This window comes from Nomascus leucogenys, chromosome 10 (genome assembly GCF_006542625.1).
Source record: "Nomascus leucogenys isolate Asia chromosome 10, Asia_NLE_v1, whole genome shotgun sequence".
NCBI lineage: Eukaryota > Metazoa > Chordata > Mammalia > Primates > Hylobatidae > Nomascus > Nomascus leucogenys.
Genome location: NC_044390.1, coordinates 60,063,902 through 60,091,593, shown reverse-complemented (window position 1 = coordinate 60,091,593; position 27,692 = coordinate 60,063,902). Strand labels below are relative to the sequence as shown.

Genomic DNA, 27,692 nt, shown 5'->3' with positions numbered 1-27,692 from the left:
GGGAGATGCGCATCGTCGGGTGGCTGTTCTCGGTGCCTTCGAGCTTCTCTTGGGCAGCGCATAGCTGCGCTGCCACCTCCTGTTCCACATGCTGACCCTGCCTTGCCATGGTCCCTCTCGCAGCCCATGGAGTCCATGCACGAGAAGGGTATGTCAGACGACCCGCGCTACAACCAGATGAAAGGAATGGGGATGCGGTCTGGGGGCCATGCTGGGATGGGGCCCCCACCCAGCCCCATGGACCAGCACTCCCAAGGTACCGAACTGCGTTCCTTCCTGTCTTGTGTTTGTCATACTCCAGAGTCCTCAGATCATTTTCCTCCCCTGGATTCCCACAGGATGGATTCAGGGAGTACCTAGGATGATTTAGCTGGGTGGGTGGCCTGCCACAGAGAGTTGTCTGGCATGGCGTGGCTGGTGCTCTGTTCTGGCCACCTCATCTCGGAGCAGCCCCGGAAGGGGAAACGCTGGTTGGGGGGCAGACCATGTTCAGCATGGGTGATAGAGGAGGGCAGCAGCCCCGTGCCACCCAGGAACTTACTGGAAATACAGATTCCTGGGGCCTGGGACTCTGCTTTAATGAGCCCAGCAGGTACCTTTTCTGTACGAGGACAATTGAGAAGTGATATGGTGGGTGGCTTGCCAAGGCCTTGCTGTCATCAGGGGTGGGAAACTCAGGGGCTCCACGGGAATGGAAATGTTGGGGGTGGGCCTGGCCAGCCCGAGGATGTGGACTCTGCCTGTGGACAGGCAGGCGGAGGCCGGGAGAGAGCCGTGATTTCATGCACAGGTTCTCAGCATTAACCAGAAGCACCTTACTGTGACGTGGGCCAAACCAAATCCACCATACTGGCTGCTGGGCTGAGGTGCCTCTGGCATGTGCCCTCCAGGTGCCCCTGGTTGACTCAAGGATGCCATTTGGCCGTGCCCTGTCTCAGAGTAGGAGCTGGTGTAGGGGGAAGAGGTTGTAAAAATCACAGACAAATGCTGCCAAGTGACCAGTGGGCTGGCCTTTTTCTGCAGGTTACCCCTCGCCCCTGGGTGGCTCTGAGCATGCCTCTAGTCCAGTTCCAGCCAGTGGCCCGTCTTCGGGCCCCCAGATGTCTTCCGGGCCAGGAGGTGGCCCGCTGGATGGTGCTGACCCCCAGGCCTTGGGGCAGCAGAACCGGGGCCCAACCCCATTTAACCAGAACCAGCTGCACCAGCTCAGAGCTCAGATCATGGCCTACAAGATGCTGGCCAGGGGGCAGCCCCTCCCCGACCACCTGCAGATGGCGGTGCAGGGCAAGCGGCCAATGCCTGGGATGCAGCAGCAGATGCCAACGCTACCTCCACCCTCAGTGTCCGCAACAGGACCTGGCCCTGGCCCTGGCCCTGGCCCCGGCCCGGGTCCCGGCCCGGCAACTCCAAATTACAGCAGGCCTCATGGTAAGGCTGGCTGCCCTGGCCCTCAGGTGTCTCAGAGCGAATGGCTGGGGTGTGGGTGGCGGGGTGGACAGACTGGGCTCTGCTGCCGACCGGGGGGTTTGGGATTGCACGGGCCCATACTGCACTTCTGGGTGCTCGGGTGGTGGGGGCAGCTAAATGCTGCTTCCCCAGCTCCCCGCTTCCCCTGGGGCCACTGGTTAATAGGTGTATTTGCTGTGTTCCCTGGAGCCAGGGCTGCCCACGGGGCTGGGCGCAAGCATAAACCTGGGACGCATTGTTTTCTCTCTTGTTTCTCCCTACATGTAGGTATGGGAGGGCCCAACATGCCTCCCCCAGGACCCTCAGGCGTGCCCCCTGGGATGCCAGGCCAGCCTCCTGGAGGGCCTCCCAAGCCCTGGACTGAAGGTGAGCTCCCTCTTCCATGGTGGTGCACCCGCGTCCTTACTCCCCGTCACAAGCTTGGGTCCTTGAGATGAGCCTCGGCAGGGAGAAAGGGCCGAGGGTGGTCAGAATGAACTGCAGCCTGCACTTTTCTTGTGGTGGGCCCTGGGTCTCCCCTGTAGCCAGTCAGTTCCCAAAGGCTGTCGTTTCATCCCTCCTCTGACAGTTCGTGGCCTTCACCCAGTCCGTGAGCCCTGTATATGTAGTTGCTCAGTAAGTGCTGCAGGCTCCCATCTGTTGGGCTCAAAGAGGCAGTGGTACTCATTACCCGTCCTCTTGGAGCCTGAGGTTGAGCGATGGGCATTGAGGGGCAAATTGCTCCCATTGGATTTAGTTGGCACTAGGAGGAGATGACAGGAAATGCTGCCGTAGAGCCACAGACAGAACAAAAAAGCCTCGGGGGCCTGGGGCTGGCCCCAGTGGAGGGTGTGAAGGACAAGGGTGAGGCTGAGATCTGGAGGAGGTGAGGGACCCCCCTGGGTGAAAGTTGGGAGATGGGCGGGGTCTGCCTGTCCCCAGTGCCTCAAGCAGCTCAGCAGCTTTCCATTTCCAGCCCGGGACGGGCCCCAGAGCTCAACATGACGCCCTGGCCCCTTGCCTCCTCCCAGGACCCATGGCGAATGCTGCTGCCCCCACAAGTACCCCTCAGAAGCTGATTCCCCCGCAGCCAACGGGCCGCCCTTCCCCTGCACCCCCTGCCGTCCCACCCGCTGCCTCACCCGTGATGCCACCGCAGACCCAGTCCCCCGGGCAGCCGGCCCAGCCCGCGCCCATGGTGCCACTGCACCAGAAGCAGAGTCGCATCACCCCCATCCAGAAGCCGCGGGGCCTCGACCCTGTAGAGATCCTGCAGGAGCGTGAGTACAGGTGAGGGCATGGCCCAGTTGCCAAGGTCACTACCTTGTGCCCCCCATGTCCCCCTGGGGAAGCCACTCAGCTTTCTCCCCCACTCTAAGAAACAGTGCCCTGTGCCCACCACTGCCACTTGGCCTACACCTTCTTCCTCACCTCCCTGCTCCCACCCTGGCTGCAGTCTGTTTCCCACCTAGCAGCTTGAGTTCTCTCTTTTTTTTTTTATTTTTTTTTTGAGACAGAGTTTCACTCTTGTTGCCCACTCTGGAGTGCAGTGGCGCAATCTCAGCTCACTGCAACCTCCACCTCCTGGGTTCAAGTGATTCTTCTGCCTCAGCCTCCTGAGTAGCTGGGATTACAGGCATGCGCCACCACGCCTGGCTAATTTTGTATTTTTTTTTAGTACAGACAGGATTTCTTTTTTTTTTTTTTTTGAGACGGAGTCTCGCTCTGTCACCCAGGCTGGAGTGCAGTGGCGCAATCACGGCTCACTGCAAGCTCCGCCTCCCGGGTTCACGCCATTCTCCTGCCTCAGCCTCTCCGAGTAGCTGGGACTACAGGCGCCCGCCACCACGCCTGGCTAATTTTTTGTATTTTTAGTAGAGACGGGGTTTCACCGTGGTCTCGATCTCCTGACCTCGTGATCCGCCCGCCTCGGCCTCCCAAAGTGCTGGGATTACAAGCGTGAGCCACCGCGCCCGGCCCAGACAGGGTTTCTCCATGTTGGTCAGGCTGGTCTCGAGCTCCTGACCTCAGGTGCTTCCAAAGTGCTGGGATTACAGGCATGAGCCACCACATCCGGCCTGAATTCTCTTTTTATGATTGATTGACATCAGATCTACTCCCTGGATTAAAACCTGCCTGTAGCTTCAATTATCTGCCCAATAAGCTTTCCCTTATGTCCACTCCTGCCCAGCATCCTTCCTCATCCATCCCACTCTCTCTGTTCCTCTTTTCATTTATGTAACAAGTTAGGCTTGTTTCTGCCCCAGGACCTTTGCACAGGCCGTGCATGGCTCCTTCTACTCATTCAGGCCTGATTGCTGGGGTTCCCTCCTCATAGAGGCCCTTCCTGTCACTTCCAGCCACTCTCTGGAATTACAGCGAATATTTTATTTTTTTTAAATCTCCTTTATGGCCTGTTTTTTCTAATGAGACTGAGAGTTCCTTGCCTTGTTGGTCTTGTTTAGTGCTAAGGCCCTGCACTTAAAATGGTCCCTGGCATACAGTTGGTGCTCAATGAGTATGTGCAGAAAGACTGATTAAGAGGATTAGCCCACATAACCTTCCCATGTAACCTTCAGACCAAGTCTCTAGGGTCACACCGAGGGGTCGCCTCAGTTTTGAGATGAGAATGCTGAGGTGCGCAGTTGAAATAGATTCCCACCGCCCTGCGCCTCATCCATGCCAGGGCTGCATGAAAATCCTGGCCCGCCTGATGCCAGAACCTGGCTCACAACACTGAAAAGGCATGACCTGGGCGTGCCTATCAGGAATCTTGTTTGCTGTCCCCTGAGGCCCGGTCCTGAGGAGTGCCCCGGGCTGTCTCCCTCTCTGCCCTGCCTTGCGGCCAGCATCCTCTTCTGAGGCATCTCGTGCCTCATGACCAGCGCCTGCCTCCCTCGAGGGATGGGTCCCCTGCAGCTCCAGCTGTCACTGGGTGCCCTGGCAAGCCTCTCACCACCTTTGCTCCTTCTCGTCTCTGCTCCCAGGCTGCAGGCTCGCATCGCACACCGAATTCAGGAACTTGAAAACCTTCCCGGGTCCCTGGCCGGGGATTTGCGAACCAAAGCGACTATTGAGCTCAAGGCCCTCAGGCTGCTGAACTTCCAGAGGCAGGTGGGTGCTGGCATGGCCGCAGCTTTCCGAAAAGGGCCTTTGTCACCAACACTGCTGCTAAGGCTCCAAGTACGGCTTGCCGGGCTAGTATTACACCTGCCTGGGCTGTGAAAAGCAGCCGTGGCCACCCATGGGCACTCACTCACTGCAGAGCCTTCCTCTCGCGACCTGCGCAGTGCTGGGGACGTGGACCTCACTAAAGCACTTGCCTCCTTGAAGCAGACTTGCATGGGCTTCTTTCTTCCTTTCTCTTTCTCCTTTTTTTTTTTTTTTTGGAAACAGTTTTTACTCTATCACCCAGGCTGGAGTGCAGTGGCACAATCTCTGCTCACTGCAACCTCCGCCTGCCAGGATCAAGCAATTCTACTGCCTCAGCCTCCCAAGTAGCTGGGATTACAAGCGTGTGCCACCATGCCTAATTTTTATATTTTTAGTAGAGACAGGGTTTCACCATATTGGCCAGGCTGGTCTCAAACTCTTACCTCAAATGATCTGCCTGCCTTGGCCTCCCAAAGTGCTGGGATTACAGGCATGAGCCACCACGTGCCGTCCTGCCTGGGTCTATTTCTGAGGGTGCTGTACTTAGACCCTGGAGTGCAGTGGAGAGATCACAGCTCACTGCAAACTTGACCTCCCAGGCTCATGTCATCCTCCCGCTTCAGCTTCCTGAGTAGCTGGGACTATAGGCATGCACCATTACACCTGGCTATATTTTTTTTTTTGAAACAGGGTCTCACTTTGTCGCCCAGGCTGGAGTGCAGTGGTGCTATCTCACCCCACCGTAGCCTCTGCCTCTGTGGTTCAAGTGATTTTCCTGTCTCAGCCACCGAGTAGCTGGGATTACAGGTGTTTACCACCATGCCAGGCTGATTTTTTTTTTTTTTTTTTTTTTTTTTTGAGACAGAGTGTCACTCTGTCACCCAGGCTGAAGTGCAGTGGCGTGATCTTGGCTCACTGCAACCTCTGCCTTCCAGGTTCAAGTGATTCTCCCACCTCAGCCTCCTGAGTAGCTGGGATTAACAGGCACGTGCCACCACGGCTGGCTAATTTTTGTATTTTTAGTAGAGACAGTGTTTCACCATGTTGGCCAGGCTGGTCTCGAACTCCTGACCTCAGGTGATCCTCCTGCCTCGGCCTCCCAAAGTGCTTGGATTACAGGTGTGAGCCACCGCGCTGGCCTGGTTTTTGTATTTTTAATAGACACAGGGTTTCGCCATGTTGCCCAGGCTGGTCTCGAACTCCTGAGCTCAAGCCATTCACCTGCCTCGGCCTCCCAAAGTGCTGGGATTACAGGCATGAGCCACTGCTCCTGGCCACCTAGTTAATTTTTCTTTTAGTTTTTGTAGAAGTGAGGTCTCTCCATGTTGCCCAGGTTGGTCTCAAACTCCTGGGCTTGAGCAGTCCTCCCACCTTGGCCTCTCAAAGTGTTGGGATTACTGGTGTTAAGCCACCACACCCAGCCAAGGATGCCATACTTCTGAATGACTCCTACGAAGATGTGTGTGTGGTAGAGGGGAGGCAAGCTGGAGGCCCGAGAGGACGCCCTGGCTAAGTGTCCAGAAGTGATCACCTTCTGTCCTGTGCTTGCCCTGCCCGGGGGCACCTACTAGATGTCCCCTGCACACATGGACTGGGTGTGAAGGCACTTACAATGCTCCTTTAGCAGTGTAGCATGTGACGTCACCATGTGTGTTCGTCATTGTGGATGCCACAGAGCCGTGCAGCGTGCGGGCTTGTCCTCTTCCCTCCTACAGCTGCGCCAGGAGGTGGTGGTGTGCATGCGGAGGGACACAGCGCTGGAGACAGCCCTCAATGCTAAGGCCTACAAGCGCAGCAAGCGCCAGTCCTTGCGTGAGGCCCGCATCACCGAGAAGCTGGAGAAGCAGCAGAAGATTGAGCAGGAGCGCAAGCGCCGGCAGAAGCACCAGGTACGCCCCGGCGCCCCCGAGGCCCTGCAGCCCGCCCACCTGGCTGCCTGGCCCCTGTCCCAGTGGTTGCCACAGGGCTGTGTTTGCTTTGTTCCTAAACATGCTGCTTGTGTCTCTCTTTTGCTCATCGTAACAGTATTCTAGGCACTGAGAGCATATTGGTGTAAAAACCCAATGGTAGGGAGAAGATAGTGATCAAATCCATGCATAGCATGTCGGGAAGGTGATAGGGCACAAGGAAAAATCAAGCCGGGTTAGAGAGGAAGGAACGGGCTGTTGTAGACCTGATGTTGGGGGAGTTCTTTCTTTTGGAGGTGACATCTGGGCAGACCCCCAAGGGAGGGAGCCACACAGATCTGTGAGAAAGAGCTTTCTGGGAAAAGGAGAAGGTGCAAGGGCCCTGGGGCTGGAATGTGCCTGTGTTTTCTATGGAAAGCAAGGACCTGCATGTAGCCAGAGTAGAGTGAGTGGCAGGGAGAGCTGGAGGAGGGGAGGGCAGGGAGGTGACGGGCAGGTGGTGCAGGGCCTTGTGAGCTGCATGGAGGATTTGGGCTTTTGCTCTGAGTGAAGTGGGAGCCATAGAGGGTTCTGGGCAGCGCAGGGACTGATCTGACTCAGGGTTTCCCAAGATGAATCAGTAAGACAGAAATCTTCAAATCTAAAATCAAGTAAGGATTTGGGGATGATTGTGCTGATTTGGTCATTTATAGATTTTCTATAATTTGTTTTTTTTTTTGTTTTTTTGAGACAGAGTCTTGCTCTGTCGCCCAGGCTGGAGTGCAGTGGTGCAATCTCGGCTCACTGCAAGCTCCGCCTCCCGGGTTCACGCCATTCTCCTGCCTCAGCCTTTCCGAGTAGCTGGGACTACACTACGCCTGGCTAATTTTTTTTGTATTTTTAGTAGAGACGGGGTTTCACCGTGGTCTCGATCTCCTGACCTCGTGATCCGCCTGCCTCGGCCTCCCAAAGTGCTGGGATTACAAGCGTGAGCCACTGCGTCCGGCCGAGATTTTCTATAATTAATATCTTATTGGTGTAGTGTAAAATAATGTAGACAGTCAACACAGCAATCTCTGTTAACATTTTTTTTTTTTTTTGAGACGGAGTCTCGCTCTGTTGCCCAGGCTGGAGTGCAGTGGTGCAATCTTGGCTCACTGCAACCTCCATCTCCTGGGTTCAAGCAATTCTTCTGCCGCCGAGTAGCTGGGATTACGGGTACCTGCCACCATGCCTGGCTACCATTTTTTTTTGTATTTTTAGTAGAGACGGGGTTTCACCATGTTGATCAGGCTGGTTTCTAATTCCTAACCTCAAGTGATCTGTCCGCCTTGGCCTCTCAAAGTGCTAAGATTGCAGGCGTAATCCACCGTGCCTGGCCAACATTTTTTTTTTTTTTTTTGAGACAGAGTTTCGCTCTTGTCACCCGACCTGGAGTGCAATGGCGCGATCTTGGCTCACTGCAACCTCTGCCTCCCGGGTTCAAGGGATTCTCCTGCCTTAGCCTCCCGAGTAGTTGGGATTACCAGTGTGCGCCACCACACCTGGCTGATTTTTGGTTTTTTTTTTTTGTTTTTTTGAGACTGAGTTTCATTTTTGTTGCCCAGTCTGGAGTGCAGTGGTGTGATCTCGGCTCTGCCTCCCGGGTTCAAGCGATTTTCCTGTCTCAGTCTCCCAAGTAGCTGGGACTACAGGCACCTGCCACCGCACCTGGCTAATTTTTTATATTTTTAGTAGAGACAAGGTTTCACTATGTTGGCCAGGCTGCTGGTCTCAAACTGTTGACCTCGTGATCCACCCACCTCGGCTTCCCAAAGTGCTGGGATTACAGACGTGAGCCACTGCTCCTGGCCACCAACATTTTTTTATATATTATTTCAGCCTTTTTTCATGTATATTAATACAATGTTAAATAGGCCTTTTTAAATTTTTTCTAAAACTTTGCTTTTTTTTTTTTTTTTTTTGAGTCAGAATCTCACTCTGTCACCCAGGCTGGAGTGCAGTGGCACGATCTCCACTCACTGCAGCCTCCGTCTCCTGGGTTCAAGTGATTCTCCTGCCTCAGCCACCTGAGCAGCTGGAATTACAGGCATGCGCCACCACACCTGGCTAATTTCTGTATTTTTAGTAGAGATGGGGATTCAGCCTGTTGGCCAGGCTGGTCTTGAACTCCTAACCTCAAGTGATCCGCCTGCCTCGGCCTCCCAAAGTGCTGAGATTACAGTCGTGAGCCGCTGCTCCTGGCCACATCGCTTTGTTTTTAAGTATCACGGAAACATGACTTTTGATGTCTGCACTGTATTCCATTTCAGTGTGTCCAGGATCTAATCATTTATGTCACCTTTTTCCTGTTTGAGGACATGCAGCATGTTTCAGCTTTCGAAAATTAAAAATCATGCTAGGACGGGAATTCTTGGCTTGAACGTTTTGAGGCTGGTCTCTGCTATTTCCTTGAAATAAATTTGTAATGATGGAGTAAGTTGGGTGGAGGGTTGGAAGCATTTTTGAGACATTTCACATCCATGCCACGCTGCCCTGCAAGTCGAATGCGCTGTGTGCCCACCTGCTGTGTTCAAGGGCCTTTCCCACTCACAGTTGCCAGTGCTTAGTTTTTTGTTTTTTTGTTTTTTTTTTGAGACGGTGTCTCACTCTGCCGCCCAGGCTGGAGTGCAGTGGCACGATCTCGGTTCACTGCAAGCTCTGCCTCCCGGGTTCACGCCATTCTCCTGCCTCAGCCTCCCAGGTAGCTGGGACTACAGGCGCCCGCCACCACGCCCAGCTAATTTTTTTTTTTTTTTTTTTTTTTTGAGATGGAGTCTTGCTCTGTCGCCCAGGCTGGAGTGCAGTGGCGTGATCTTGGCTCACTGCAAGCTCTGCCTCCCAGGTTCACGCCATTCTCCTGCCTCAGGCTCCCGAGTAGCTGAGACTACAGGCGCCCCCCACCGTGCCTGGCTAATTTTGTGTGTTTTTTTTTTTTTTTTTTTTAGTAGAGACGGGGTTTCACCATGGTCTCGATCTCCTGACCTCGTGATCCGCCCGCCTCGGCCTCCCAAAGTGCTGGGATTACAGGCGTGAGCCACTGCGCCCAGCCCTAATTTTTATTTTTTATTTTTAGTAGAGACGGGGTTTCACCCTGTTAGCCAGGATGGTCTTAATCTCCTGACCTCGTGATCCGCCCTCCTCGGCCTCCCAGAGTGCTGGGATTACAGGCCAATATTCTAGGTTTTAAACAAGCCTTGCAGGGAGGTGTGTCCGCCATGCTGCCGGGGGTTCAGCCTTCTCTTTTGTGCGTTCCTGCAGGAATACCTCAATAGCATTCTCCAGCATGCCAAGGATTTCAAGGAATATCACAGATCGGTCACAGGCAAAATCCAGAAGCTGACCAAGGCAGTGGCCACGTACCACGCCAACACGGAGCGGGAGCAGAAGAAAGAGAACGAGCGGATCGAGAAGGAGCGCATGCGGAGGCTCATGGTATGGTCCTGCCTTCTTGACGTGCACTCTTCTACACGTGTAGCTGGTACTGCGGGCTCCAGTGGTCGCTCCCCAGGGTTACGCCAAGGCATTTCACAGCTTGGAGTTAGAGGTGGGATGGAGGGAAAAGAGCAGGCGCGGGCTTAGGAGTCAGTCCTGGGCTCGGATATTTGCTGATCCCTCTGATCATCAGAGTGACTGTGTGACCTCAGGCCACTTAGCCGGCTCCTCTGCCTTCTCTGGAAAATGGAGGTGGTGCCCCCTCCCCTCGTTCTGTGAGTGCCAGGTGGTATGATCCAGACCCCTCACCCCTAGCATAAACATCTCTGACCATTTATTTGTGGCTGAGTCGCTGGTTGGACAGATATTGGCAGCGTGTTCTGGGCCAGGTGCTGCTCTGTGTACAGGGACACAGAAGGGAGCAAGACATGGCCCCTGCTCTTGTGGGGGCTCCTGGTTGTGCTTGAGGGGCAGATACGCGAATGAAGCAAACAGAGTAGTGGATGGTGACTGCTGCAGTGAGGAGGGTGAAGTGGAGCGGAAGGGGAGGGACAGGGTAGTAAGTAAAAGCCTCGGAACAGAGGCCCAAAGGGTGGCCCTGATGCACAAATGCAGAGACCCGGGGGAGGAGCTCCAGGCAGCGCAGACAAAGGTTGAGGTGGCAGGCAGCCATGTGCCAGGGACAGCCGGTAGCCCTGGGCTCCCAGAACAGCATCGTGTGGGGCAGGAGGTGAGGTCAGAGCTCACGGGGGCAGGTGGGACGTGGGACCTTACAGAGCATTGGGAGGACTCTGGGTTGAGTTCTGGTCATGAAGGGGAGCCTCACCCGGGAGGGTTTTGGCTGTGGGGTGATGTGATCTGATGTATTCTTAGAAAGGTGGGTGGCTGCTGTAGGAGTTGGTGGGAGGGATGCACCTTGGACTTGGTGGAGAGAAGGCTTTGGGTTTGGGGTGTATTTCGTGGGCAGAGTGGGTAGGACTGGCTCATGGCCTCTGTAAATGGCTCCTGGTGGGACCATCTGCCTGGCAGGTCCCCTTGGAACCTAGCCCTTGGTAGGTTTTGAGGAAATGGTTCCTGCATGAGGAGTCGATTGCTGTGTGAAGGGCTGGTGGCATGGCACCAGCGTGAGCCGCGCACGCCCTCAGTGCACCCCTGGGTTGACTGGCCATGGGTGCTCACAGACGTGCACATTGTGCCACCACATTGCAGTAACCCCCATGCTTTTGTAGGCTGAAGATGAGGAGGGGTACCGCAAGCTCATCGACCAGAAGAAGGACAAGCGCCTGGCCTACCTCTTGCAGCAGACAGACGAGTACGTGGCTAACCTCACGGAGCTGGTGCGGCAGCACAAGGCCGCCCAGGTCGCCAAGGAGAAAAAGAAGAAAAAGAAAAAGAAGGTGTGCTGGGCTTGGCGTGGCATCCGCCATGGGTGGGATGGGAGCGGCCATCTTCACGTGTGTGGCCTCAGCCTGGCGGGTCAGGGCCTGATCGTGTCTCTCTCTATTTCCAGAAGGCAGAAAATGCAGAAGGACAGACTCCTGCCATCGGGCCGGATGGCGAGGTGAGGAAGCAGGGTTTCTTGTGGAAGTACCAAGCTAGCCCTAAGGCGTTGGTCTGTTTCAGACTTTAAAACCTATGTTCTTTTAAAATTACGAACAATGATATATGATGATGGTGAGAATCCCAGGGTGTCCTCTGACGCCCATCCCACCCGCCCCCACATCCCACACGTTGTGTTTTCTTCCAGACCTGTGCATGTGCCACAGGATTCATCTTTCAGGTTTTACTTTATTGTAACGTCCAACTTACAGGAAAGGCACAAGAACCGTCCAGAGATGTCCTGTGTGTTTTTCACCTAGAGTCTCCATTTTCACGTTTTGTGTTTTGTTTTGTTTCTTTGAGACAGGGTCTCTCTGTCACCCAGGCTGGATTGCAGTGGCGCACGGCTCACTGCAGCCTCGACCTCCTGGGCTCAAGTGATCCTACCCTTCTGAGTAGCTGGGATTACGGGCATGCCCCACCACACCCAGCAAAGTTTTTTTTTTTTTTTTTTTGAGATGGAGTTTTGCTCTTTTGCCCAGGCTAGAGTAAAGTGGTGCAATCTTGGCTCACTGCAGCCTCTTCCCCACGAGTTCAAGCGACTCTTCTGTCTCAGCCTCCTGAGTAGCTGGGATTATAGGCATCCGCCACCACGCCCGACTAATTTTATTTTTATTTATTTATTTTAGACGGAGTCTCAGTCTCGTTCTGTCGCACAGGCTGGAGTGCAATGGCACGATCTCTGCTTGCTGCAAGCTCCGTCTCCTGGGTTCACGCCATTCTTCTGCCTCAGCCTCCCGAGTAGCTGGGACTACAGGCACCCGCTACCATGCCTGGCTAATTTTTTGTGTTTTTAGTAGAGACGGGGTTTCACCGTGTTAGCCAGGATGGTCTCGATCTCCTGACCTCATGATCCGCCAGCATCAGCCTCCGAAAGTGCTGGGATTACAGGCTTGAGCCACCATGCCCAGCCAGTTTTTGTATTTTTAGTAGAGACGGGGTTTCACCATGTTGGCCAGGCTGGTTTTGAACTCCTAACCTCAAGTAATCCACCCGCCTCGGCCTCCCAAAGTGCCAGGATTACAGGCATGAGCCGCCGCGCCTGGCCTAATTTTTTAAAATTTATTTTTTATATAGATGGGGGTTCCCTGTGTTTTTCAGGCTGGTCTCCAATTCCTGGGCTCAGGCATCCTCCTGCCTCAGCCTCCCAAAGTGTTAGGATTATAGGCATGAGCCCCCACACCTGGCCTTCACATATGTTTTTTCCTAAACTCTTTTGAGAGTCAAATGCAGACGTCACAGCGCTTTACCTCCATGTAATTCATTATCTACTTCATAAAGACAAGGTTGCTCCTGCACACTGTACCGAGGTGATGGACACAGGAGGTGAACATTGGTACAGCACTGTTATCCAGTCTACAGGCCTTTATATAAGGTTTGGCCAGTTTTTCCAGTTGTCTTCACAGCAGCAGAAAATCCTGGCTCACATTTAGTGGAGGTCCCTTTAGTCAGCTTCGGTCTTAAAGAGCTCCTTGTGTGTGTGTGTGTGTGTGTGTGTGTGTGTATGTGTGTTTGTTTTTTTGCAGAGATGGGGTCTCATGTTGCCTAGGCTGGTCTTGAACTCTTGGGCTCAAGTGATCCTCCCACCTCGGCCTTCCAAAGGCTGTGATTATAGGCGTGAGCCACCACGCTTGGCTTCAGGCCAGCTGTGTCATCCAGTGGCCCCGGATTTTGGTTTGTCTGATGTTCCTTGTGGTTAGAGTTGGGTTATGTGTCTCTGGCAGGCAGACCCAACATGGCCCTGGGTCCCTCTCAGGGCATCACATCGAGAGTGCATGGCGGAGGTTAGCAAATAAGGTCACTGGTGATGCTGACTTTGAACCCCTGCCAAGGGATCTCCACTGTCCAGTTACTGTTTTTTTGTTTTGTAATCAGTAAGTACCCTGTAGGGAGATACTTGAGACTCTGTAACTATATTGTAACTCCTCAGAATTCCAGCTATTCCTTTTAGTATCTTTTTTTTTTTTTGCCTGGATCAGTTTTTGCTGTGATGGCTACAGGATGGTGACTGTATTGATTTATTTGTTTTTCTATAGTAGGAAAAGCTTTCTCTTTGGTCCTGTTAGTCCTGTGGCCATGGTCTGCCAACCCCTGGTGTAGACTTATGGATTCTTGTTTAGTTGAATGAATGGATTCTGATCCTTTAAAATGATTTCTTTTGGTCATTTAGCTTTAGCCAGTAGGAGCCCCTTGCCATTGGCTCCTGTTCACTTTTGGTATGTGCCCACTATTCCTGGAGCACTTCCTTCTTCATCAGACTTTTCTTCTGCTTTCCCTGCCTGAGTTCCCTGGAGCCAGCTCTTTCTCCAGGGAGTCCTAGTTCCCTTTTTTTTTTTTTTTTAAATTTTTTTTTTTTTTTTTTTTTTTTGTCAAGACAGGGTCTCCCTGTGTCACCCAGGCTGGAGTGTGTGGTGGTGCAATCATGGCTCACTGTAGTCTCAGCCTTCTGGACTGAAGCGATCCTCCCACCTCAGCCTCCTAAGTACCTGGGGCTACAGGCGCACGCTACCATGCCTGGTTAAGTGTTCTGTATTTTTTTGTAGAGACAGGGTTTCACCATGTTGCCCAGGCTGGTCTCGAACTCCTGAGCTCAAGCAATCCACCTGCCTTGGCCTCCCAAAGTGCTAGGATTACAGACATGAGCCGCTGTGCCTGGCTATATTTTGTTTTATTACAGAAGAATATTTACATGCCAAGATCTGACTTTGGGGGTGCTTCCTGCTAGTGGGCCATCACTGCTTCTAGGCCCTCTGAGCAGCCGGATCTGGGAAATAGATGTATGTACACATACTCATCTGCATTGCTGTTTGTATATATTAAAACTTGTGGCTGGGCATGGTGGCTCATGCCTGTATTCCTAGTACTTTGGGAGGCCAAAGTGGGAGGACCACTTGAGCCCAGGAGTTCGAGACCAGTGTGGGCAATATGGCAAAACCTTGTCTCTATAAAAAATTTTAAAAATTAATTGGATGTAGTGGCATGCACCTGTGGTCCCAGCTACTCGAGAGGCTGAGGTAGGAGGATCACTTGAGTCCAAGAGTTTGAGGCTGTAGTGAGCTGTCATCTCACCATTGCACTCCAGCCTGGTCAAGACAGTGAGACCCTATCTCACACGAAAAAAAAATCTTGAGGTTATACTGACACCTCCAATTCTAATCCAACAGCACAGGGTTAATTTTATCCTTTCTGCCTTTCCATAATTCTAAAATCAGGAACCTGATTTCCGTTAGCAATAATAGGCTTACTTTCCTGCTCCATTCTAGAATACACAGAAAGTACGTTCCAAAGTGCTGATGGACACCTCTATGCAGAAGTCTTCTAGTTAGAGTTCAGTATTTATAGAATTCCTCTACCTCAGGGTATGTGTTCCAAATACTGTGTTCAGAAGTTACTGGGGCCAGGTGCGGTGGCTCACGCCTGTAATCCCAGCACTTTGGGAGGCCAAGGCAGGCGGATCACCTAAGGTCAAGAGTTCAAGACCAGCCTGGCCAACGTACTGAAACCTCATCTCTGCTAAAAATACAAAAAATTAGCCAGGTGTGGTGGCACATGCCTGTAGTCCCAGCTACTTGGGAGGCTGAGGCAGGAGAATCAGTTGAACCTGAGAGATGGAGGTTGCAGTGAGCCAGGTTCATGGCCACTGCACTCCAGTCTGGGTGACAGAGCGAGATTCTGTTTCAAAAAAAAAAAAAAAAAAAAAAAGAAGTTACTTTGGGCCAGGCGTGGTGGCTCATGCCTGTAATCCCAGCAGTTTGGGATGCTAAGGTGAGTGGATCGCTTGAGCCCAGGAGTTCGAAACCAGCCTGAGCAACATGGTGAAACCTCATCTCTACAAAAAATTAACCAGGCTTGGTGCGCACGCCTGTAGTCCCACCTACTCGAGAGGCTGAGGTGGGAGGATAACTTAGCCCAGGAGGTCCAGGCTGCAGTGCACTGTGTTTGTACCACTGCATTCCAGCCTGGGGAGATTTTTATTACTTGAGACAGGATCTCTCTCTATCAGCTAGTTCTGTCTCACAGTTCTGGAGCCATCTGGAGGACTCAAGAAAAAAATCATGGGCCAGGTGCGGTGGCTCACGTCTGTAATCCCAGCACTTTGGGAGGCCGAGGCAGGTGGATCACGAGGTCAGGAATTCGAGACCAGTCTGGCCAGTATGGTGAAACCCCGTCTCTACTAAAAATACAAAAATTAGTCGAGCGTGGTGGCAGGCTCCTGTAGTCCCAGCTACTGGGAGGCTGAGGCAGGAGAATTGCTTAAACCTGGGAGGCGGATCACACCACTGCACTCCAGCTTGGGTGACAGAGTGAGACTCCGTCTCAAAAAAAAAAAAAAAAAAAAAAAAAGTCATGAAACGGGAAAGTGCATGAAGTGGGAGCTTGTGCTCAGTCCTGCTGTGGCTGTCTGTCCTGTGGAGTATTGAGAACAGGCACCGGCACTTGCTGCTGCTTGTGGGTTTTCCTTGTTCTCGGCCAGTAGTACTCAGCCTCTGTTGTATGTTCTAGTCATCTGGGGAGCTCTCTATTATTATCACTACTATTATTTGAGACAGGGTCTCTCTGTTGTCCAGGCTGGAGTCCAGTGGTGAGGTCATGGCTCACTGCAGCCTCGACGTCCTGGGCTCAAGTGATCCTCTGGGGACCTTTTTCTAAGTAGTAGCTGGGTGTGAAGGCATGTGCCTGTCGTTGCAGCTGCTCAGGAGGCTGAGGTGGGAGGATTGCTTTAGTCCAGGAGTTCAAGACCAACCTGGGCAACATAGGGAGACTCTGTATCTCCAAAAAATAAAATAATTACCTGGGCATGGTGGTGTGCACTTGTGGTCCCAGCTGCTTGGGAGCCACAGGTAGGCAGATCACTTGAGCCCAGGGCTTTGAGGCTGTGATCACACCTGTGAATAACCATGGTACTGAGCCCGTCTCCAAAAAATAAAAAGTAAATTAAAAATTTAGAAAAGCAAGGATGCCCAAGCCTCACTCCAGAGGAGTTCAATCAGAATTTTGGGTGTGGGGGAGGCATGCAGCAATCGGCATCTTTGGCCACTCCTCCCAGTGATCCCAGAGAGGATGTGGAGTTGAAAGTCCCTGACTGAGGCAGCCTGCAGAGCCCACTGTTGGGGTAAGAGGTTGCTGTGACCCTCTGTGGTGGCTGCTTGGTGGGTGAGCTTTTAGCGCGTAGAGACTGATATCCCTCCGCTGTGTGGACAGCGTTGACACTGTGAGTGCAGCAGTTTTGCAGGTAGTTATAAATTCCTGGAAGATGAAAACCAAAATTTAAACCAAGGACTTTTTCCCCATCCTGGAAGTTTTCTCTAGGAAATATACAAGAATCGATGAGGGAGAAAATGGTTATCCACTGAATCTCAACAGGAGGAGTTTCATATTTGTTGCTAAGAGGAATTATTTTTGAAATATTTCAATTAGCTTTTTAACAAAAAAGAATGAGGACCCTTGATGAAATCTACAAATAGAGTATAAGTTGGGGGAAAAAAAATCAAGGTCCAAAGAATGTAAATTATATAACTGTTAGTGTAAAAAACAGGGAGAAAGTGGAAACATCTAAGTCCTTGTTTCTTATCCATGGAATTGATCTGGAAGGATGGACAGGAAACTGATACCAGTGGACAACTGTGAAGAGAAAAACTTAGGCTGGAGGACAGAATGGGGAGAGCCCACATTAGGCTCTTCAGTTTTCGTTAAAAAAATAAAAATGGGCCTTGGGAGGCTGAGGTGGTCAGATCACGAGGTCAGGAGATCGAGACCATCCTGGCTAACACAGTGAAACCCCATCTCCACTAAAAATACTAACAATTATCTGGGCATGGTGATGGGCACCTGTAGTCCCAGCTACCCTGGAGGCTGAGGCGGGAGAATGGCATGAACCTGGGAGGTGGAGCTTGCGGTGAGCCGATACCGCACCACTGCACTCCAGCCTGGGCAACAGAGTGAGACTCCATCTCAAAAAATAAATAAACAAAAATAAAAAATAAATAAAAATGGGCCGAGCATAATGGCTTACGCCTGGAATTCCAGCACTTTGGGAGGCCAAGGCGGGTGGATCACATGTGGCCAGGAGTTCGAGACCAGCCCGGCCTGAATTTTCAGCTATGAGTTTCTGGACTTTGAAAATTACAATGTATATGCCAGTTACCTTAAAGAAACGGGTGTTGGGAGACTGAGGCAGAGAATTGCTTGAACCCAGGAGGCAGAGGTTGCAGTGAGCTGAGATTACACCACTGCACTCTAGCCTGGGTGACAGAGCGAGACTCCATCTCTCAAAAAAAAAAAAAAAAAAAAAAAACAAGTGTCAGCCAAGATTGATGGGTTATATATTTTTACTGGATTACTGAGTATACAGTTTGCGCGTTTTCACCACCACTGGCCATGTTTCCCTGCCATTTTCTGTGCAGACAGTTGAGTGGGTGCTTCCCACCTTGGCCTCTGTAAGCCTTTGGTCTGGAGGCCCTGCAACCTCAGTGTCACACGAATGACTCTTTTTCAGCCTCTGGACGAGACCAGCCAGATGAGCGACCTCCCGGTGAAGGTGATCCATGTGGAGAGTGGGAAGATCCTCACAGGCACAGATGCCCCCAAAGCCGGGCAGCTGGAGGCCTGGCTCGAGATGAACCCGGGGTGAGTTGTGCCTTGCGTTCCAGATGCAGTGGGGATCCAAGTCCTCGGTGGGCTTTGTTCCAGGGAGGTGGCAGCCAGGGGCAATTTTACTTCTGTTTGAATCCCCGGCAGGTTTGGTAGGGAAAGTGAATTCTGCTGGCTCTGAGCAGATTTGTATGAAAGCCCTTATATTTTTTCTAGGTATGAAGTAGCTCCGAGGTCTGATAGTGAAGAAAGTGGCTCAGAAGAAGAGGAAGAGGTAAGAGTGCATTTCCTGGCTTTCAAGGCTCTCAGTGCCCACTGGCAGTGACTTCCACCCTGTGTGTTGTGACCCTCTCCTGCCCTGGCTGGGCATCTTGTGCTTGGAACAGTGGGGCCCAGGCCTACCTGAAGTCGGTGCTTTAGAGCTGTGCTATCCAATAGGGCAGCTTCTGGCGACATGTGACCATTTCCATTTTAAATTAAATCAGTCACATTACATAAAATTTAAGACTCATTTTCTCTTTCACACTGGCTGCATTTCAGGTGCTTGGCATCCCTTCTCTGGGAATGGTCTGCCTCATTTGCCCATTTCTTTTTTATTGAAATGGAGTCTCGCTCTGTCACCCAGGCTGGAGTGCAGTGGTGCAATCTCAGCTCACTGCAACCTCCACCTCCCGGGTTCAAGCGATTCTCCTGCCTCAGCCTCCCTAGTAGCTGGGACTACAGGTGCCTGCCACCACGTCCAGCTAATTTTTTTATGTTTAATAGAGATGGGGTTTCATCATATTGGCCAGGCTTGTCTCAAACTCCTGACCTCAAGTGATCCACCTGCCTCAGCCTCCCAAAGTGCTGGGATTACAGACATGAACCTCCACGTCCGACTTGTGATTTTTTTTGTTGTTGTTTTGAAATGGAGACTTGCTGTGTTGCCCAGGCTGGAGTGCAGTGGCACAATGTTGGCTCACTGCAGCCTCCACCTCCCATGTCCAAGCGATTCTCCTGCCTCATCCTCCCTAGTAGCTGGGACTTCAGGCACCTGCCACCATGCCTGGCTAATTTTTGTATTTTTAGTAGAGACAGGGTTACACCATGTTGGCCAGTCTGGTCTTGAACTCTTGACTGGTGATTTTTTTTTTTTTTTTTTTTTTTTTTTTTTTTTTTTAGACAGAGTCTCACTCTGTAGCCCAGGATGGAGTGCAGTGGCATGATCTCGCTCATGGCAACCTCCGCCTCCCGGGTTTAAGTGATTCTCCTGCCTTAGCCTCCTGAGTAGCTGGGATTACAGGCGCCTGCCACCATGTCCAGTTAATTTTAAAAATATTTTTAGTAGAGATGGGGTTCCACCATGTTGGCCAGGCTGGTCTCAAACTGCTGACCTTAAGCGATCCACTCACCTGGGCCTCCCAAAGTATTGGGATTACAGGCACGAACCAGTGCACCCGGCTTCCAGTGGTATTTCTTGTTTTAAAGTCTGTGCTGACTTAGAGTAGTCACTCTAACCCTCTTACGATTATTGTTCACATGGTACATCTTTTTTCCTTCTTTTACTTTCAGCCTGTTTCTTTGAATCTACAATAGCATATGGGTTTTGCATTTTCAGCTAGTATGACAGTGACTGCTTTTTGACTGAGTTTCTAAGACCATTTGTATTTACTGTAATTTCTGATATGATTGGGCTTACATTTGCTATTCCTTTTCTATGCCTCCTGTTTTTGTTCCTCCTTTATTGCCTTTTGTGTTTAATGTTTTTTTTCTAGATTTTTATTTTTATAGTGCCTTTTTTTTTTTTTTTTTTTTTTGAGACGGAGTCTCACTCTGTCACCCAGGCTGGAGTGCAGTGGAGCAATCTTGGCTCACTGCAATCTCCGCCTCCCGAGTTCAAGCGATTCTCCTGCCTCAGCCTCCCGGGACTACAGGTGCATGCCACCAAACCCGGCTAATTTTTTTTTTTTTTGTATTTTTAGTAGAGACAGGGTGTCACCATGTTGGTCAGGCTGGTCTCGAACTCCTGACCTCAGGTGATCCGCCTGCCTTGGTCTCCCAAAGTGTTGTGATTACAGGCATGAGCCAGCACGCCTGGCCTCTCCTATTTTTTTCCTTACCTCTTCATGTTTAGCTGAAGCATACTTTAGCTACCCAGGAGTCTGACTTTTAAAACTCTAGGAGGTTGTGGTGGCGTCTAGTCTGTTTAGTAATTTCCTGGGGCTAAGTCTGTGAACTCTGGTTCCCACACAGTGTGTGTAGCCTCTGCTGTATTTGCTCAGTTCTTTTAAACATTTTTTGGTTTTATCTTATTTGTGATTTTTTTCCTGGTTCACTAGGGGCAGGCAGTGTTTCTTTGTCACTTAGTGGTCATCCAAAGATTGGGCACAGTTTGTGCTCCGACATGCGCCTTCTTTCTCCTGCTGATGGTTCAGTTGTATGAGGAGATGCAGTCCACATTTGGGCCGTTGTCGGGTTCCCCCTGGCATTTATGCTTTGCTGGGCCCTTTGGCGTCTCTTTGCTTATGCACAGACTCAGCCTCAGCCAGTCATACACTTTTTCCTTCCGTGGCTGATCTCACCTCCATTAGCAGTGCCACTGGGCGTGGGCATTGCTTCCTTCTACAAGTGACTGAGCCCCTTCCACCTCCCTGCCAAGCCTCGTGGCCTGCAGCTCTCCAGCCGTTAAGACGTTCATGTGTCCAGAGCTGTGAGGCAGAAGAGGTGAAAGTGGCCCACAGTAACAGTGCTACAAACTCCCACTCTTCCCACCTGAAGTTCAGTTTTTTAAGGTTCAATGATTCTAGTAGACCTTTGGTCAACTTGCTGAGCTCTGAAATGCTCACTCTGTCAATTTGTCTGGCTTTATAGTTGCTTTTAGGGAGGAAATTTGCCCACCTCCTCATCTGGGTTTAGCCGGAAGTCTCACTCCTGTTTTAATTCCAGTATGTCTGTAGCAGCTCTGATTTTCTTGCCTAAAATGTTGGTGTTATTACCACCTGTTTATTCTGAATGATCTGTAAAATCATTTTTTGTGACCTAAGGGAAATCCCACTGGCTTTTCACTGGAATTATTTAACAGATTAAGTACAGATCGTATTTTTAAAGCTTTATAGCAGTTTCATTATAGATGAGGGAACAATCAAGTGTGTTTCTGTATGATTTAAATGGCAATACAAGAATAGTTTAAGATAAGGACATGCATTCTTGTCTATTTTATCAGTATGTGTTATGCAAAATCCCAGTAAAGGCTGGAAAGCCATTAAATGACGCAACATGAATGCTTAAACAAGTTCATAGATAACTTGCAGTAAACTGAGATGCCTCTTGTCGCCAGTGTTATCAGACATACTGTAGATGGTTGAGGCTTGTCAGTAAAGCTGGAAGTAAATTACAAGCAATAAATATTGAAAGTTGGTTCTAAGATATTTAAAGCCAGGTGTGGTGTCTCACACCTGTAATCCCAGCATTTTGGGAGGGCAAGTTAGGTGGATGATCCGAGGTCAGGAGTTCGAGACCAGCCTGGCCAACATGACGAAACCCCATGTCTACTAAAAAATACAAAAATTAGCCGGGGTGATGGGGCTCTAAGATATTGAATACCTAGGAAATCCAAGAGAATCAACTGATAAACTGCTTTAGTAGGTCAGCAGAGAATAGACGTATAATGTTCATTGTATAACAGGGGTAGGAGGGATATGGAGTCTACTTCTAATTAGTAATGGAAGTCCAGAATACCCTGAGATAGCCTTAAAAGAAGTGTCGGGGCCGGGTGCGGTGACTCATGCCTGTAATCCCAGCACTTTGGGAGGCTGAGGCAGGCAGATTCTTGAGCTCAGGAGTTTGAGACCAGCCTAGGCAACATAGAGTCCCTGTCTCTACAAAAAATACAAAACAATTAGCCAAGTGTGGTGGTGCATGCCTGTGGTCCCAGCTACTCGAGAGGCTGAGGTGGGAGGATCGCTTAAGTCCAGGGGGTGGAGGTAGCAGTGAGCTGAGATAGCACCACTGCACTCCAGCCAGAGTGACAGAGCAAGACCCCATCTCAACAATAAAAAAAAAAGGAAGTGTCGAGAATCTGTGGTAGGGAAACCAAAAACGGTTTAGTGGGCCAGGCACGGTGGGTCACGCTTGTAATCCCAGCACTTTGGGAAGCCAAGGCAGGCGGATCACGAGGTCAGGAGTTCAAGACCAGCCTGGCCAACATAGTGAAACCCCGTCTCTACTAAAAATACAAAAATTAGCCAGGCGTGGTGGCGTGTGCCTGTAGTCCCAGCTACTTGGGAGGCTGAGGCAGAAGAATTGCTTGAACCCGGGAGCTGGAGGTTGCAGTGAGCCGAGATCACGCCACTGCACTCCAGCTTGGGCAACAGAGTGACACTTCGTCTCAAAAAAAACCCAGAAAAAACCAGATGTAGCCAGTGTGGTGGCATTTGCCTGTAGTCCCAGCTACTTGGGAAGCTGAGGCGAGAGGATTGCTTGAGCCCAGGAGTTTGAGACCAGCCCGGGGAATGTCACAAGACTGCATATCTACAAAAATTTAAAACATTTGAGCTGGGCGTGGTGGTGCATAGCTGTAGTTCTAGCTGCTGGGGATGCTGAGGCAGGATGATTGTTTGAGCTCAGGAGTTCAAAGCCATCTGGGCAATATGTTGAGACTCCCATATATTAAAAAAAATAATAAATACATAATTTTAAAACGAAGATGTAAATAACAAACATCACACATTCCAGGATAGGTAGAGGGGGTGAGGGCTGTAAGAAGATCACTTGCTTCTAACACTATGTTCTCCCCATGGGAGTCCCGTCCCCTTCTCTGGGGGATGAACTGAGGTGACGTGGGCTTGTCTCTTGATAGGAGGAGGAGGAAGAGCAGCCACAGGCAGCGCAGCCTCCCACCCTGCCCGTGGAGGAGAAGAAGAAGATTCCAGATCCAGACAGCGATGACGTCTCTGAGGTGGACGCGCGGCACATCATTGAGTAAGGGGTCCCGACACACACTGTTCTGTGGCAGCTTCCTGTGAGGCGGTGCTGGTGGGAGTGGCTAGAATCCCAGTCATCCCTAGCTGATGTTCAGCACTGTCCAGCCAGCTGCTACTGTGGAACCACAGAGACCAAATTTATTTACTTCACGTTTCATGTATTTTATAGGGATTTAATAGAGCAAATACATTCTCATGGTTCACCATATGCTTACGAGGTACGGTCAGGTGTGCGGGAGAAGCCCTCCTCCCCCCGTTCTCTGCTCCCCAGCTCCCTCCCTTTCCATTGCCCTCCCTGGGGAAACTTTCCAGCCTCGTGTGTCATTTTCCAGAGATGCTGTCTGCATTAGCAAGCAAAATTTGCATATTTTTGTCTTTTCATTTGCATACATATCTCCAGTGTACCTTGGTGTGCACCTTGTTATTTTCACTGAACCTTCCCTCTCAGAGGTCATCCTTTGTCCGTGCAGAGTGCTTCCAGTCTGGTCCTCAGTGTGCAGTGTCATACTGTGTCACGTTATATTCTCATTTTCGTAGCCTGTCCTTTTGTGACAGGCATTTAAGTTATATTTCTCATCTTTTGTTCCTGTAACACATCACAGTTAACACACTAATCTCATCCTTGCTTATGGTAAGGAATTAATGGATCCTGTTAAAAAGCAAGTGAGGGCCGGGCGTAGTGGCTCAGGCCTGTAATCCCGGCACTTTGGGAGGCCAAGGCGGGTGGATCACTTGAGGTCAGGAGTTCAAGACCAGCCTGGCCAACATGGTGAAACTGCATCTCTACTAAAAATACAAAAATTAGCTGGGCGTGGTGGCGTGCACCTGGAGTCCCAGCTATTTGGGAGGCTGAGACAGGAGAATCGCTTGAAATGGGGGGGAGGAGGCTGCAGTGAGCTGAGATAGTGCCACTGCACTCCAGCCTGGGTAACAGATGGAAACTCCATCCCCCCCAAAAAAAAATGTAGGTGGCTAAAAGTCACTTTTTTTTTTTTTTTTTTTTTGAGATGGAGTCTCGCTCTTTCACCAGGCTGGAGTGCAGAGGCGTGATCTTGGCTCACTGCAACCTCCACCTCCTGGGTTCAAGCGATTCTCCTGTTTCAGCCTCCCGAGTAGCTGGAACAACAGGCGTGGGCCACCACGTCCAGCTAATTTTTGTGTTTTTAGTAGAGATGGGGTTTCACCATGTTGGCCAGGATGGTCTTGATCTCTTGACCTCGTGATCCACCCACTTCGGCCTCCCAAAGTGCTGGGATTACAGGCGTGAGCCACCGCACCTGGCCAAAGTTACTTTTTAAAAGAAAAACATTCAGATTAGATTACAAATTGCCTAAATTTTAACAGTTCTGATTTTGTATGAACCTGTTCAGTCTGTGTTTCTTTTCACCTTTAGGCTCATGAATTGTTATTAGAAAGGGTGGGTCCTATGATCAGCGTCTGGCTAGGTGCAGAGTGTCTTTCTGTGCTGTGGCAAGTGACAGCATTCTGTTTGTTGTTTTGAGACAGTCTTGCTCAGTTGCCCAGGCTGGAGTGCACTGGGTCGATTGCTCGGCTCACTGCAGTTTCTGCCTTCCGGGCTTAAGTGATACTTTTACCTCAGCCTCCTGAGTAGCTGGGGTTACAGGCGTGCGCCACCACGCCCGGCTATTTTTTTTTTTTTCTTTTTTGAGACAGAGTCTTGCTGTGTTGCCCAGGCTGGAATGCAGTGGCGCAATGTCGGCTCACTGCAAGCTCTGCCTCCCGGGTTCATGCCATTCTCCTGCCTCAGCCTCCCGAGTAGCTGGGACTACAGGCGCCTGCCACCACGCCTGGCTAATTTTTGTATTTTTAGTAGAGACGGGGTTTCACCATGTTGGCTAGGCTGGTCTAGAACTCCTGACCTCAGGTGATCCACCTGCCTCGGCCTCCCAAAGTGCTGGGATTACAGGCGTGAGCCACTGTGCCCAGGCTAATTTTTGTTTTTTGTAGTAGAGATGCGGTTTCACCATCTTGGCCAGGCTGGTCTCGATCTCCTGGCCTCAAGTGATCCACCTGCTTCAGCCTCCCAAAGTGCTGAGATTACAGGCGTGAGCCACCGCACCCGTCAGAGTGACAGAATTCTTGTTCTGTGGTGGTGCAATCAGGACCCAGAGCTCCCAGGAGTCCAGTCTGGGCCCTTCAGGCTTAGTGTGGGCTGCCCTGCCTGGCCTCACACTGTCTGGCTGCACCTCTGTGTGTCTTACAGTGCTGGCCACAGGTCATTCGGCAGAAAGGGCCACTCCACAGAGCTTGTGTCAGGAGCGAGCACCTTGTCACAGATAGGAATGCGTGTCCTTACCCGGCACTTCCATCTCACTCCCAGGAATGCCAAGCAAGATGTCGATGATGAGTATGGCGTGTCCCAGGCCCTTGCACGTGGCCTGCAGTCCTACTATGCCGTGGCCCACGCTGTCACCGAGAGAGTGGACAAGCAGTCAGCGCTTATGGTCAATGGTGTCCTCAAACAGTACCAGGTGAGGTGGGGGGTGGGGAGGCCACCGCCATGTAGCTGCCTCGGTGCAGGTGTTCCCAGGTGGTGGGGCCTGGGGACCTCAGGCAAACCTGAGTTCACCTTTTGCTCTTTGTGGGCAATGCACTCTTCCCCTCTGAGCCTCAGTTTCCCCATGTGTAAAGCAGAGATGTGGTCTGGTAGGTTAGCCACCAGAAGGAAGTGCAACAGCAGAAAGTCAGTGTCTACTGGGTGCCTGACGTGCCAGGCAGAGTGGGAGCGATTTGCACGCCAGTGGCCTCACGGAGGAGACGGGGCCACCTGAGGAGCAGAGAGGTGCAGCACCTCCTCAGCATCACACCGTGTGTAGGGCTCAACCAGGGCCGGAGCTCAGATCTGGGCATCTGCATGCTTAGGACAGATTACCTGAGCTCTGTGTGGTGTGAAACGGCGAGTGTCAGGAGCTTAGATCTAGGAGCCGGCAGCCCTGGACTCCGCTCTTTGTTCTGGGGATGAGGTAGCAGGTCATGTGTGATGGTGAAAAGTTGGTGGCTCTGAAGCTCTTCACCTGGGCCTGACTTGGGACAGTCAAGAAACAGAGCTGCTCATGCTCTTAATGCGGCCCGCCATCCCGAGCTCATTACAAGGCCCCACAAGACAACCAGTACAACTCCAACCAAAGAACAGGTCTCTCTGGTTTTCAGTTTGGTTGTTTTTCTTTTCTCTTTTCTTTTTTCTTTTCTTTTGAAACAGAGTCTCTGTCTGTTGCCCAGGCTGGAGTGCAATGGCGCGATCTCAGCTCACTGCAACCTCTGCCTCCCGGGTCCAAGTGATTCTCCTGCCTCAGACTCCTGACTAGCTGGGACTACAAGTGCGCACCATCACGCCTGGCTAATTTTTGCATTTTTAGTAGAGACAGAGTTTCACCACGTCAGCCAGGCTGGTCTCAAACTCCTGACCTCAGGTGATCCGCCCACCTTGGCCTCCCAAAGTGCTGGGATTACAGGTGTGAGCCACCGTGCCCGGCCCCAACTTTCTTTAAGACAACTATTAAACCTTTTGTGCTAATATCAGCATTCAAAGCTGTGCATGCACCTATAGTCCCAGCTACTTAAGAGGCTGAGATGGGAGGATCGCATGAGCCCAGGAGTTGAAGATGGGCCTGGGCAACATAGTGAGACACTGCCTCTACAAAAATATTTTAAAAATTAGCTGGGGGTGGTAGCACACATCTGTGGTCCCAGATACTTGGGCGGCTTAGGTGGGAAGAGAGCCCGAGCCCAGGACTTCTGAGCTGTAGCACCCTATGTCGATCAGGTGTCTGTACTAAGTTCAGCATGAATATGATGAACTTCCAGGAGTGGGGGACCACCAGGTGGCCTAAGGAGGAGCGAATCTGCCCAGGTCGGAAATGGAGCAGGTCAAAACTGATGTGCTGATCTGTGGTGAGATAGTCGCCGTGAATAGCCACTGCACTCCAGCCTGGGCAGCATAGTGAGACCCCATCTCTATAAAACAATAATGAAACAAAGGCAATCTCATGGTTAGTGGAATTTTCCAAGAGTCCTATGCAATTGAAATAATTAGAACTTGGCTAGGCGCGGTGGCCCACGGCTGTGATCCCAGCACTTTGGGAGACCAAGGCGGGTGGATCACCTGAGGTCAGGAGTTTGAGACCAGGCTGGCCAACATGATGAGACCCTGTCTGTACTGAAAATGCAAAAAATTAGCTGGGCATGGTGGTGCATGCCTGTAATCCCAGCTACTTGGGAGGCTGAGGCAGGAGAATTGCTTGAACCCGGGAGGCAGAGGTTGCAGTGAGCCAAGATCGGGCCACTGCACTCCAGCTTGGGTGAGAGTGAGACTTAGTCTCAAAAAAAAAAAATGAATTAGAACTTGGCCAGAACTTACTTCCTCAATCCATTATGAAAATTTCCAAATTTTCCTTCATAACATTATCTTCAGTTTGCAAATAGTCTTCTGTTTAAGGCCTGTATTTCAGAAAGCTCCCAGGCTTTGGAAATCCCTCCCTTAATCTTGAAATGATGTTCAGGCAGTGAATTCCTCACCAAGTCGCCCTGAAGCCCTCGTGGTTTCCTGAGTGCAAGTGTCCCG

The 27,692-nt window shown here is 51.1% G+C and overlaps 1 protein-coding gene across 17 annotated transcripts in view; it reads left to right on the top strand.

Moving 5' to 3' along the window:
- SMARCA4 (SWI/SNF related, matrix associated, actin dependent regulator of chromatin, subfamily a, member 4) overlaps nt 1-27,692 on the top strand; it is a 100,381-nt gene that overhangs the window by 26,256 nt on the left and 46,433 nt on the right. For all 17 annotated transcript variants that reach the window (XM_030820843.1, XM_030820841.1, XM_030820838.1 and 14 more), the window contains 13 exons: nt 124-256; nt 1,024-1,428; nt 1,735-1,833; nt 2,478-2,736; nt 4,434-4,560; nt 6,315-6,488; nt 9,786-9,959; nt 11,189-11,356; nt 11,470-11,520; nt 18,055-18,185; nt 18,366-18,423; nt 22,987-23,108; nt 25,452-25,602. In XM_030820843.1, coding sequence (XP_030676703.1) covers nt 124-256; nt 1,024-1,428; nt 1,735-1,833; nt 2,478-2,736; nt 4,434-4,560; nt 6,315-6,488; nt 9,786-9,959; nt 11,189-11,356; nt 11,470-11,520; nt 18,055-18,185; nt 18,366-18,423; nt 22,987-23,108; nt 25,452-25,602 — 2,052 coding nt within the window. The remainder of the gene's footprint in view (nt 1-123; nt 257-1,023; nt 1,429-1,734; nt 1,834-2,477; nt 2,737-4,433; nt 4,561-6,314; nt 6,489-9,785; nt 9,960-11,188; nt 11,357-11,469; nt 11,521-18,054; nt 18,186-18,365; nt 18,424-22,986; nt 23,109-25,451; nt 25,603-27,692) is intronic.